Consider the following 13,125-nt stretch of genomic DNA (forward strand, 5'->3'; position numbering starts at 1 on the left):
GCCCGCGAGCCACAACTACTGAGCCCAGGCGCCGCAACTACTGAAGCTCACACGCCTAGAGTCTGTGCTCCGCAACAAGAGAAGCCACTGCAATGAGAAGCCTGTGCACCACAACGAAGAGTAGCCCCCTCTCGCCGCAACTAGAGGGAAAGCTCACGCGCAGCAACGAAGACCCAACACAGCCAAAAAACACTAAATGAATTGGTAATGAATTTAAATATACTTTACTGAATAATAAAAACCCCTTCTCCAACCTTGCTGAGAAAATTGGAAGCTGACTAAAGGAGATTTATAAACTTGAAACAAATGTCACATCTTATCAAGGACAAGAACCAGTTCAAACTTGACTACATAGATTTCCTGACTATTCTGAAGCTGGTACATTCTGGATTTCTTAGCTGTCCACCACTACCACAATTAGTACAACTTAAAAAGGAAGCTTTAGTCTTTTTATTTTTATTTATTTATTTATTTATCTTAACATTTATTTTATTGATGTGTAGTTGATTTACAGTGTTGTGTTAATTTCTGCTGTACAGCAAAGTAATTCAGTTATACATATATATATACATTCTTTTTTTTTTTTTTTTTTTTTTTTTTTTTTTGTGGTATGCGGGCCTCTCACTGCCGTGGCCTCTCCCGTCGCGGAGCACAGGCTCCGGACGCGCAGGCTCAGCAGCCACGGCCCACGGGCCCAGCCGCTCCGCGGCATATGGGATCCCCCCAGACCGGGGCACGAACCCGCATCCCCTGCATCGGCAGGCGGACTCTCAACCACTGCGCCACCAGGGAGGCCCTACATTCTTTTTTTCATATTCTTTTCCATTATGGTTTACCACAGGATATTGAATATAGTTCCCTGTGCTATACAGTAGGACCTTGCTGTTTATCCATTCTATATATAATAGTTTGCATATGTTAATCCTAAACTCTCATTCCATCCCTCCCCCACCCCCCCCTCCCCCTTAGCAACCACAAGTCTGTTCTCTAGTCTGTGAGTCTGTTTCTGTTTCGTAGATAAGTTCATTTGTGTCATATTTTAGATTCCACATGTAAGTGATATCATACGGTATTTGTCTTTCTCTTTCTGACTTACTTCACTTAGTATGATAATCTCTAGGTCCATCCATGTTGCTGTAAATGCCATTATTTCATTCTCTTTTATGGCTCAGCCATGTATATATATATATATATATATATATATATATATATATATATATATATATGGCACATCTTTATCCATTCATCTGTCGATGGCCATATTTAGGTTATTTCCATGTCTTCCCTATTGTAAATAGTGCTGCTATGAATATAGGGGTGCATGTATCTTTTTGAATTATAGTTTTGTCCCTATATATGTCCAGGAGTGGGATTGCTGGATCATATGGCAACTCTATTTTTAGTTTTTTGAGGAACATCCATACTGTTCTCCATAGTGGCTGCACCAATTTACATTTCCACCAACAGTGTAGGAGGGTTCCCTTTTCTCCACACCGTCTCTAGCACTTTTTTTTTTTTTTTTTTTGGCGGTACGCGGGCCTCCCACTGCCGTGGCCTCTCCCATTGCGGAGCACAGGCTCCGGATGCGCAGGCCCAGCGGCCATGGCCCACGGGCCTAGCCGCCCCGCGACATGTGGGATCCTCCCGGACCGGGGCACGAACCCGTATCCCCTGCACTGGCAGGCAGACTCTCAACCACTGTGCCACCAGGGAAGCCCTCTCTAGCATTTTTTATTTGCAGATTTTTAAATGATGGCCATTCTGACCAGTGTGAGGTGGTACCTCATTGCAATTTTGACTTGCATTTCTCTAATAATTAGAGATGATGAGCATCATTTCATGTGCCTATTGGCCATCGAGGCTTCAGTCTTTTTTTTTGTTTTTGGCCATGCGGCTTGCAGGATCTTAGTTCCCTGACGAGCGATCGAAGCCGGGTCCCTGGCAGTGGAAGCGCAGAGTTCTAACCACTAGACCACCAGGGAATTCCCAGAGGCTTCAGTCTTTTTAAATTTAGACTGTTTCATGTCAGTTTGTAGCGGATTTTCACATATATTCCACACATACGAAATACATGTGAAATTGAAATTTTTCTAAATAATCTTATAAAGGTTGAGGTAATTGGACATATTTTAAGATATAAAAAGAAGTGTACTGCAGTTGACTTTCTCCAAATTTTCCTCTTTCTATTTATTTCACCAAACAAGGAGAGAGTAAAATAAAAAATAATGGTAAAATTTTCAAAATTAAACATTAAATTTTAAAATGCAGTAATTCTTATTTTAGGAGAGGAATGAGATGCAGACCCAAATTATTTCTATCCAATTAATTGCAAATAGCTTATAGAGTAAAAGCCATACAGACCTAGTTATATAAGTGCATCAACTAGACTCAGAGGTACTTTAAAAGACAGAGAACAGGCATTCCCCTTTCAAACCTCTTCTAAATTGTGATTACAGAAATTGCTGAAGTCATTCGTTTGACAATGACTTGATTAAATCCATATCAGGTAGAATATGGAAACCACCTAAGGATTAATTTGGCTATTGTTCAAATTAATATGAACAAATTCTCCCCTTTCCAGAGAACTGTTAGCATAATTATGGCCTTTATATTTCCAAAAGCACTTGTCATTTAATTATTAGTGTGATTTTTCTGATTCTTTGTTAGAATCTTTGAGACAGCACCAGTTGTGCTTGTTTTTATTATTACAACTATAGTTTGATGAATCAAAACATCAAGTTCCCTACCTTCAAAGAGTAACTTTTAACTCAAAACATACTTGAATGTTTAATAATTATCTTTAAAAGCAGTTTTAAGTAAATAAAAGCTCTTTGCCAAGCAAGGTCCATGTTTTGTAACTTCCAGCTGTGAAGAACCCACCATATTAAATGTTAATCACTTCAGCTAAAACTAATTAAGTATTTAGCCCTACAAAGATCTAGAGAAAGTGAAAAGGATTGAACTTGATTTAATGTATACAACACTTTTTTTTTTTTTTTTTTTGGCTGCGTTGGGTCTTCGTTGCTGCGTGCGGGCTTTCTCTAGTTGCAGTGAAAAGGGGCTACTCTTCGTTGTGGTGCGTGGGCTTCTCATTGATTGGGGTGGCTTCTCATTGCGGAGCAGGGCTCAGGTGCACAGATTTCAGTAGTTGCAGCACGCGAGCTCAGAAGTTGTGGATCGCGGGCTCTAGAGTGCAGGCTCAATAGTTGTGGCTCATGGGCTTAGTTGCTCCGCAGCATGTGGGAACTTCCAGAGCTAGGGATCGAACGCGTGTCCCCTGCATTGGCAGGTGGATTCTTAACCACTGTGCCACCAGGGAAGTCCCTATAGAACTATTTTGAATCACATTCTCTCCCAAGATGATTAAAATCAAACTAGCTAGCATTTTATCTTTGAAACCTCCAAGGTGCAAGACCATTCCAAAATTCTTCCTTTTCATCATCATTGTCATAATCACAATCAGCATCATTGCCATCATAGCTAATATTTATTAGTTTACTCTGTGTTAGTCTACATGCTTTATGTGCAAAATTTTTTTAAAATAATTTATTTTATTTATTTTTGCCCGTTGCTGTGCGCGGGCTTTCTCTACTTGCGGCGAGCGGCAGCTGCTCTTCGTTGCGGTGTGCGGGCTTCTCATTGCGGTGGCTTCTCTTGTTGTGGAGCATGGGCTCTAGGCGCGGGCTTCAGTAGTTGTGGCACACGGGCTTAGTTGCTCCGCGGCATGTGGGATCTTCCTGGACCAGGGCTTGAACTCGTGTCCCCTGCATTGGCAGGCGGATTCTCAACCACTGCACCACCAGGGAAGCCCTATGTGCAGAATTTTATTTGCTCCTTACAACAGCCCTATGATGTAGACGCTATTATTATCTCCATTCAAAGTCTAAAGCTTAGAAAGGTTAAGTAACTTGACGAATGTCACATAACTAGTAGGTGCCAGATCCCAGATCTGAAAGCAGGCTAACTCAGGTTAAATGTTGTTCTTAACCTTTATTTTATTTTGCCTAAGCCCACTTAATTCACTTAAATTTGGTATAAATTGACTTTAATCATGACCTTTTTTTTTTTTTTTTTTTTTTTTTTTTTTTTTTTTTTTTTTTGTGGTACGCGGGCCTCTCACTGTTGCGGCCTCTCCCGCCGCGGAGCACAGGCTCCGGACGCGCAAGGCTCAGCGGCCATGGCTCACGGACCCAGCCACTCCGCGGCATGTGGGATCCTCCCAGACCGGGACACGAACCCGCGTCCCCTGCATCGGCAGGCGGACTCTCAACCACTGCGCCACCAGGGAAGCCCTAATCATGACCTTTTTATTGAGACCCATTTTGATTCCCCTTCATTAACAAATGGTGGATAAAGTATTCATTCAAGGAATGGGAAGACAAGATATGAATAACTGAAAAGTTAATAGATTTTTTTAAAATCCAAAAAAAGAAACACATGATTGTCAGATAAGTGGAATAGACAGTGAAAGAATGCTTGGTGTTTCTTTAGCAATCTGGGGTGGAACTACAACTGTGTCCTGAAGTCTGGGAAGAGTTTAAATAAAAGTGAAGAGGAGAGGATATTCTCAGAACAGGTTGACTGCCTCTACAAAGGCAGAAAGTGTGGAAAGTGCTAGGTGAGTGGGAACAAGTGAGAACAGTCCAGTAGGGCTTATGAAAGGAAAGGGGGGGTAGAGGGGAGGGAGGTGGGGGTCACATACATTGATACTTGATGTCTTACTCAGTGCCAAGGACAGTTTTAGACCCCAGTAAGAGCTCTGAATACTCAGGAGTTGAATTTGGGTCATTTAATCTCTTCCTCTCTTAGCTGTATCACCCTGTATCATCCTATTTATGTTTCATTTTCCTATCTGTAAAAGGAATAATTCTTGTTCCCTTGGGTTTTCTCCTAGTCAGCAAAAATGAATGAATTAGGCCACAGTACATAAACAAAAGGAAAATATGTAATATTTCATATGTTGTGAAATATCTGGGCATTTTAATATAACAAGCGCTGTAGAAAACTTTTTATGAAACATTTAAATTCATTAATGACTGCAGCTATACAGATCCTTTGATCTCATTTTTCCTTTAAGTGGCAGGAACTTGAAAAAAATTAAAATAGGATGTAGTTAGCTTTCAATTACTTAGGCCCTGACAATTCAATTTATGGATTACATAGAATTTTAATTTACTAATTTCACACGTCGTTATCAACTCTACAAGAAGTTTAAAAGGACAAAGGATGAAAGTCGAATTGGTCAGTTTCCATGTTATTTCCAAGGGGGGCAGGGGGGCAGATTTCCTTTGAGTCAAGACTCGGGGACAGCCAATAATTGCTAGTATTGCCTGACTGGTAATAACAGGCTGATGAAAAGGTGAATACAACGTGAAAACTCTGATTAAATCAAGCGCGCCCTCCCACCCTCGCTTTAGATGAGGAATTTTCTTCTCTCTCCCGCCCTCACAGAAGGGGCTGAGACAGCATCTGGCATCACAATACTAACATTTGCTTCGTGATTTCCTCTTTACAGGGCACTCTGACACACATCACTTCTTAGGCATCAGGATTCACTGGAACCTTTCAGCATTTTAAAAATAAAAATCTGCTAGGGAATCTGGGGGCTGATCTTTTCACCGGCTGTGACAACCGCGATCTGGACCCATCCCCCGAGTGAGCGGAGCTCTCCCCGTTTTATTCCAGGCCTGTGACACCTCCACTCCCTCCGTGAAGCCGCCGTGACTCATATCTTGCAGATCCTTCGCCCCCTACGCGCTCCCAACACACAACCCCCGGGAGATCCAAGCCGAGCCCACAGCGCGTGGTCAACCCGCCCAAGCCGACTTGGAGGTCTTGCGTCTGAGTCACACATAAAGACCACCCTCGTCGGCATCCCCCCACACACAGTCCCTCACACCCCGGCGCGCCGGCCGCCCGGCCTGAGACACCAACGCCCGTCGTCTCTGCGCAACTTGTTATGCTCCAGCTCGAGCCCTTGACCCAAAAACCCCGAGAAACGGAGAGCTACAGAGCCGGCCTCGGGCGGCCTTTGATGGCTTTGTTATTGTTTGGGTTTGAATCGATACGCCCCTCCCCATCCTTCCTCCCTAGCGGCTCGACACCCAGCTCCCGCCTACCCGCACGCCCCGCGCCCCTCCCCCTCCATTTTGGCGCCTTTTCCTTCCCGCCACGTCGTGGCGGCGTAGAGACCATTCTGACCGCGAGAGCTGGGCGGGGGCGTGGGCGTCGCGCGCCGTGTTATGCAGATCAATCGGCTTCTGGTTGGCTGGAGACACGGCGGCGGGGGCGGGGCCGGGGCGCGGCGACTGAGCGCGAGGGGCGGGGGCGGAGGGGAGTCGCCCTGTCCCGCCGCTTCCCCACCCCCTCTCCTCCCTCCTCCGGCCCGGCAGCCCAGCTCCCCGCCTAGGCCTCCCGGAGAGGCCCCGCCCCATCCCCGCCCGCCCGCGCGCCCCCACCCGCCGGCGCGCTCCGCCCCTTTACTCCTGGCGGCAGGGCGAGCCGGGTGTCTGCTGCAGCGGCCGCGGTGGCGGAGGAGGCCCGAGAGGACTTGGCGGCAGCGGCGGTGGCGGCGGCGGCGGCGGGACCGGCAGTAGCAGCAGCAGCAGCTACAAGCTCCCTGTGCCGCGGCGCTGCGGCACAATCCCCACGAGCCGCCCACCCCTCCGCCCTCTGTGCTGCCTGACCCCGCCGGCGTGTCCGTCAGCCGCCAGCCCCGGCAGCGCCCCCAGTCGTCCTCCGACTCGCCCTCGGCCTTCCGCGCCAGCCGCAGCCGCAACGCCACCCGCAGCCTCAGCCCCAGCCGTAGGCACAGCCACCGGCACAACCCCAGCCCCAGCTCCTGCTGCAGCTCCTCCAGACACCGTCCCTACGCCGACATCCTGGAGGTTGGGATGCTCTTGTCCAAAATCAACTCTCTTGCCCACCTGCGCGCCGCGCCCTGCAACGACCTGCACGCCACCAAGCTGGCGCCCGGTGAGCGCCCCCCCCAACCCGAGGATGGAGTGGCGGCTGGACCTCCAGGGTGGGAGCTGGGGGCTCGCGGGCCGGCACTGAGTCCCCTGTGACTCCCCCTTTCCTAGGCAAGGAGAAGGAGCCCCTGGAGTCACAGTACCAGGTGGGCCCGCTCCTGGGCAGCGGCGGCTTCGGCTCGGTCTACTCAGGCATCCGTGTCGCCGACAACTTGCCGGTGAGTGGGCGGCCCGCCGCGGGGAGGGCGCGCCGGACGGGGGGCGCACGGGTGTGTTTGGCCCGGGCGAGGGAACCTAACGCTCTCTGGGGGGCTTTCCAGGTGGCCATCAAACACGTGGAGAAGGACCGCATTTCAGACTGGGGAGAGCTGGTGAGTACCCTGGAGGGGGCGACCTCCAGGATGGGTGGGGTGAGGGGCACCTTTCGACTCCCGCCCTAACGCAGCCCCTCGCTCCTATGCAGCCTAATGGCACCCGAGTGCCCATGGAAGTGGTTCTGCTGAAGAAGGTGAGCTCGGGCTTCTCCGGCGTCATTAGGCTCCTGGACTGGTTCGAGAGGCCCGACAGTTTCGTCCTGATCCTGGAGAGGCCCGAGCCGGTGCAAGACCTCTTCGACTTTATCACGGAAAGGGGGGCCCTGCAGGAGGAGCTGGCCCGCAGCTTCTTCTGGCAGGTGCTGGAGGCCGTGCGGCACTGCCACAACTGCGGGGTGCTTCACCGCGACATCAAGGACGAGAACATCCTTATCGACCTCAATCGTGGCGAGCTCAAGCTCATCGACTTCGGGTCGGGGGCACTGCTCAAGGACACCGTCTACACGGACTTCGATGGTGAGCCAGGCCTGGGGGCGGAGCTGCCCGGGAGGGAACTGCCCAGGTGACTCGGCCTGGCCTGGAGGCCTGGTTAGGCTTTCCTCTCCGGCCCTTTGTAAAGGTCATCGGGCCGCTTGGCTCGATGCTAGCAGGGGTGGGGCGAAGGAGAGCTTCCCAGCGTAGGAAAGCCGGGGATTTCAAGCCAGCTGAACCTGTAATGTTTCTGGCATGATTTTATTTTTTAAGTGGAATTCAGTGGGTTCCAAGCTTTCCCGATGAATAAGAGGTTGCGGGCAACCGGCCGTAGCCCAGATTTCTGAAGTCTGACCCAGTTTCCCCGCCAGTAAAAGGATGGGAGGGGGAAGGGGGAGGAGAGAGCGGGAGAGATGAAAATTGACGCCGGTTTTGTCATTTTTGTTTTGTTTTATAAGGGAGTTAGTTTTCGGTAAGGTAGTTTTTAGAGCTGCAGGTTTTTTTTCTCCCCTTTGATTTAGGGACGAATAAGGAATAGAAACAGTAGTTTCGCTAAATAATTCATTGTTGTTGTTGGGTTTTTTTTTTTGGTGTTGTGGGGTGAGGGAGTCGGGAATGAATGTTGTGAAATAAGATCTCTTGCTGGTTTGAAAATTAGTTGGGTGTCTCCGCAGAGAGGATGAAAACCTATCCTAGGGAGGGGCTTGGAGAGGGTTCTTTGAGAAAAGAAGGAATGGAGAGCTTGAGATCAAAGCACGGGAGGGTGGGTCATCATCTGAGCGGCTTAACCTAACAAACGACAGCCTTTCAAAACTTGTGACTGGGGCTTGTGGTTTGTGTTTATTTGCCCTTGGAGGACGCTGGGTTGGGCTGCATTTTTTTGTATTTAACAGTTAATGGCTGGCCGGGTCCTCCCATGTTTTTTCCTTCCAGTCTTTGCTGCCCCCTGGTGAGCACCAGCGAGATGGTCCCACTTTTTTTTTTTTTTTTTACAACTCAAAGTTTGTAAACAGGAATCACGTGGTCTGAAGCCAGCCCTGCCTCTCTACCTTTCCAGTGTGGGGAGGAAGGGGTGTGGGTGTCTATGCATACGTCCAGAGGGTGGGGAGGAAGGCCTTTCAAGGGGCACCCTGACTTAGGATACTGTACAAGTGTCCTTGCCTGGATCATATCTGAGATGAGACTCTCACCCGGCTCCTGGGCAAGGACATTTAATGCAGTTTAAGGATAGTCTGTGGGATACCTCCCTTAATTTTGCAGATGTTCATCCCCTCCTCCCATTGAGGGTGGTCCTACCACGTACAGGCTTCAGGCGTTGGGTCTGTGGCCAGCCCTGTTTGTTTCTTGGAGCTGTTTATGGTCTGAGCTGGTAGAGAAGTGGGTAATGCTTTGGGCTGGAGAGCTGCCATAAGCTTCTCATCCACTCCTTTTAGCCCTGGGGGGGGGGAATGGAATTCACCCAGCTGCTGAGAGAAGTAGGGTGGTGCCTTTTTTTTTTTTTTTAAGAGTTACTCAGCATACCTCTCAGTTGCTTTATGTTTTATTTTTGCTAAAAGTATGTTTTCCTTCCTATTCCCCTGGCTTGCAGGGACCCGAGTGTATAGTCCTCCAGAGTGGATCCGCTACCATCGCTACCATGGCAGGTCGGCAGCCGTCTGGTCTCTGGGGATCCTGCTGTACGATATGGTCTGTGGGGATATTCCCTTTGAGCACGATGAGGAGATCATCAGGGGCCAAGTTTTCTTCAGGCAGAGGGTCTCTTCAGGTAACTTCTGCGAAGCCCTTTATTGAGGAGAAGCAGGAATCACGAGGCTGTTAGTCCTCAGGGATGGTCTTTGAGTTTGGAGAGCTTCAGTCTCCAGGAGATACCATGGCCCTTGCCTTAGAATTCTAGGCAAATGATTCACACTTGAGAGCTGGTCTGCAGGAATCAAATGGTTTGCATTTGAGGGTGCCTTGGTGGGGGGTCAGAGGAAGAGCATGTGTGAGAATATTAAGAGAAGACCATTGAGTTTCACTGAAAGGTTTTTTTTTTTAAGAACCAAAGGCTCCTGATCCCTCAACTCCTGGCTGTTTTGCCAGGGAGTGAAAAATTGAGGGCTCTTTGAGCCTTCTCCCTTAAGGCAGGCTCTCTTAAATACTGTGGTTCCAGTGACCTCATCGTGGGTGGTGTTCATATTTGTAAGTTGGTAGGTGAATTGAATCACCTCATCGTGCTTAGTGATGTCTCATCAAAATCTCTTGGCATCATCTTTCCTATTTCTGTTGAGTGGGCGTTGTGGGAAAGGCCCTAGCTATTGAAGTTTGAAAACTACAGGGTTAAGAGAGGAGCTGTTTTTTAGCTGAAAGCATACTGGAGCATCTAGGTGTTAGTTAATACCTTCTCATTGAAGAATAAGCGTTCTAGAAAGGGCAGGGTCTCTGTTGGATCCCTGACTTGTGGGCCCCTGGGAAGCAAAGTGGGAAGACCTTTGCACTGCAAAAACAAGTGAGTCATTCATAACCTCTATCTTGCTTTCTCTAGAGTGTCAACATCTCATTAGATGGTGCTTGGCCCTGAGACCATCAGATCGGCCATCCTTCGAAGAAATCCAGAACCATCCATGGATGCAAGATGTCCTCCTGCCCCAGGAAACTGCTGAGATCCATCTCCACAGCCTGTTGCCAGGGCCCAGCAAATAGCTTCTCAGGCAGGTTCTCCCCTCTCTGTCAGATGCTCAAGGGAGGGGAAGTGTCTGTTTCCAACTTCCCAAGTACCAGTGACACTTCTCTCCAAGCAGGACAGTGCTTGATACAGGAACAACATTTACAACTCATTCCAGACCCCAGGCCCTGGAGGCTGCCTCCCAAAGGGAGGAAGAGACTCCACTCCAGCCGTCCTAGGCCTCAACTCCTCCCATAGAAGCTCTCCTTCTCATCGGTGTCCAGCATTGCTGGACTTTGCAAAATCCCAGGGGTGGCAGGTGGGGTGGGAGTGGATCAGAATCCAGCCATGGAACTGTTCCCTTCATCAAGAGTTCTGCTGAATGCCGTGATGGGTCGGGTAGGGGGAAATCGGGTTGGGGTGGGATAGGACTAGCACCAGTTTAAGTCCCTGTCACCTCTTCCGACTCTTCTGAGTGCCTTCTGTGGGGACTCCGGCTGTGCTGGGAGAAATACTTGAACTTGCCTCTTTTACCTGCTGCTTCTCCAAAAATCTGCCTGGGTTTGGTTCCCTCTGTTTCTCCCCCACCCCTTCCCCCCATCCTTCATATGAAAGGTGCCATGGAAGAGGCTACAGGGCCAAATGCTGAGCCACCTGCCCTTTTTCCACCTCCTTTAGTAAAACTCCCAAGTGAACTGGTCTTCCTTTTTGGTTTTTACTTAACTGTTTCTAAGCCAAGACCTCACACACACACACACACACACACAAATGCACAAACAATGCAAATCAACAGAAAAACTGTAAATGTGTGTACAGTTGGCATGGTAGTGTACAAAAGGGTTGTAGTTGATCTAATTCTTTTTTAATTTTGCCTTTAAATTATTTTACCTGTTCTTTTTGTTTTGTTTTGTTTTGGGTTTTTTGTTTTTTTTTTTCTTGGAAAGATGCGCATTCTAACCTGGAGGTCAATGTTATTTATTTATTTATTTATTTGGTTCCCTTCCTGCTCCAAGCTTCCACAGCTGCCGCCATAGTTTTCTTTTCTCCTTTCCTCCTCTGACTTGGGGACCTTTTGGGGAAGGCTGCAACGCTTGCTCTGTTTGTTCATAGGGTGACGGGACTCAGGCGGGACAGCTGCTGCAGCTCCCTGACTGCTGCAGGCCCCCTCGCCTGCTTACCCAAGTAGGCATGGGGTCCGTGGGTGATGGGGGAGGGGCACTGCTGACCTGTGTATATAGGATAGATTTATGAAAAGCAGTTCTGGATGGTGTGCCTTCCGGATCCTCTCTGGGGCTGTGTTTTGAGCAGCATGTAGCCTGCTGGTTTTATCTGAGTGAAATACTGTACAGGGGAATAAAAGAGATCTTATTTTTTTTTTTTATACTTGGCGTTTTTTGAATAAAATACCTTTTGTCTTAATTTGTGGCTTAAGTGTTGTCCATGCAGAGGCATGCTAATGCGCGTTAATTGAACACCTGGTAAGTGCCCAAATCTATCCAGGGAGGAAAAAGGGAATTTTCAGCCTGAATCTGGTTTCCTTCAGTAGCACTTCTGGGATAGTCACCTTTCTGAAATGAATGTGTGGCCAAAGGGTAGATGAACCAATCTTGTGTGGACAAGGTTTGGCTGGAGGGGCCCAATGCAATCCCAACCTCTATTACCAATGCAAATTCTATTAGAGCTGGGCTAATATGGCATATGTGGCTGTTTCCCAGTGCTAGTCAGATTTCATGAAATGGCCACTGATGACTAGTAGCTGTGGAACAATAGAGCATTTCCGTCATTGCAGAAAGTTCCACTTGACAAGGCTGACCTAGAAGATACCAAAATTTTGCTAAACTACCAGTTGAGGCTTTTTTCAATTGTCTCTCCCACTAGTAAAACATTCTGAGCACGTACACTTAATAAGTGTTTACTGGGAAACTATATACCTGTGTAAACTTCCCTTCATCTTTAGTGTTGAGTTTAGTCATTGATAATAGACGTGTGGAAATGCATTCGTTGTTTTGACTTACACAGAGTTTTCCTCTCCAATGTGCTCGACAAAAAGCTTATATTGGGAGTAGGTGAAATGTTAGCCCGGCCATTTTCTTACTGCTTGTGCTGGGATAATTAGCATTTTTAGTCCGTGGTTTCTTTGCAGGGATCTGTTTAAGCCTCTTGTTCATTCTGTGAGAGTTCAGTTTAAACTAGATGGTAGAATCCATGAATCCACTTAGTGCACGTGGCCTGACTACGTCCTGAAAGAACAGTGGAGCGAGTACCACTCAATGTGCATGTCAAGTATTCGTAAATATTCGTTTCTTGTTTCTTTAGCGGCATCAATAGCAGTCTACAACGTTCTTCCTTCCTCATCATCTTGCTCCTTCCCCTCGGTGCATGCACACACCCTTTGGACACTGGCCCAGATGCTGTCTTGTCAGGTTGTTTGAGGGTCCAGGCCACGATACCGCTCACTCATTGTCACTCCTCACTCCTTAAGCTTGGACTAGATCCCAAACCCTAGCTCGGCTCCCCTGTGGCGGTAGGAGAGGAAGGAAGGATTTCTCAGTTCTGGGGGCTGATTTTCTCAGTTCCCCTTTTCTCTATCCTCCTTGTTCTTCCCAATCTCTTGGAGTATGAGGGTTGCATGCCTCATCCTTTACAGTAAAGTTGACAGTTGGCTTAAAAGTTGCTCTAAACGTATTGAAATCTATCAAAGCCCCACCCTTCTTTCCCTTGAAGT

General features: G+C 48.2%; 1 protein-coding gene across 1 annotated transcript; it reads left to right on the plus strand.

The window, feature by feature from the left end:
• Positions 1-6,893: 6,893 nt before the first annotated feature.
• On the plus strand, positions 6,894-10,438 carry PIM1 (Pim-1 proto-oncogene, serine/threonine kinase; the record flags this gene model as incomplete). The annotated part of the gene is made up of 6 exons (XM_079712327.1): positions 6,894-6,975; positions 7,083-7,189; positions 7,292-7,342; positions 7,435-7,801; positions 9,345-9,521; positions 10,281-10,438. The coding sequence occupies 6 exons, from the start codon at positions 6,894-6,896 to the stop codon at positions 10,436-10,438; spliced, it is 942 nt and encodes a 313-aa protein (XP_079568453.1).
• Positions 10,439-13,125: the final 2,687 nt, after the last annotated feature.

The sequence above is a fragment of the Hyperoodon ampullatus genome (assembly GCF_949752795.1).
Source record: "Hyperoodon ampullatus genome assembly, chromosome: 10".
NCBI lineage: Eukaryota > Metazoa > Chordata > Mammalia > Artiodactyla > Ziphiidae > Hyperoodon > Hyperoodon ampullatus.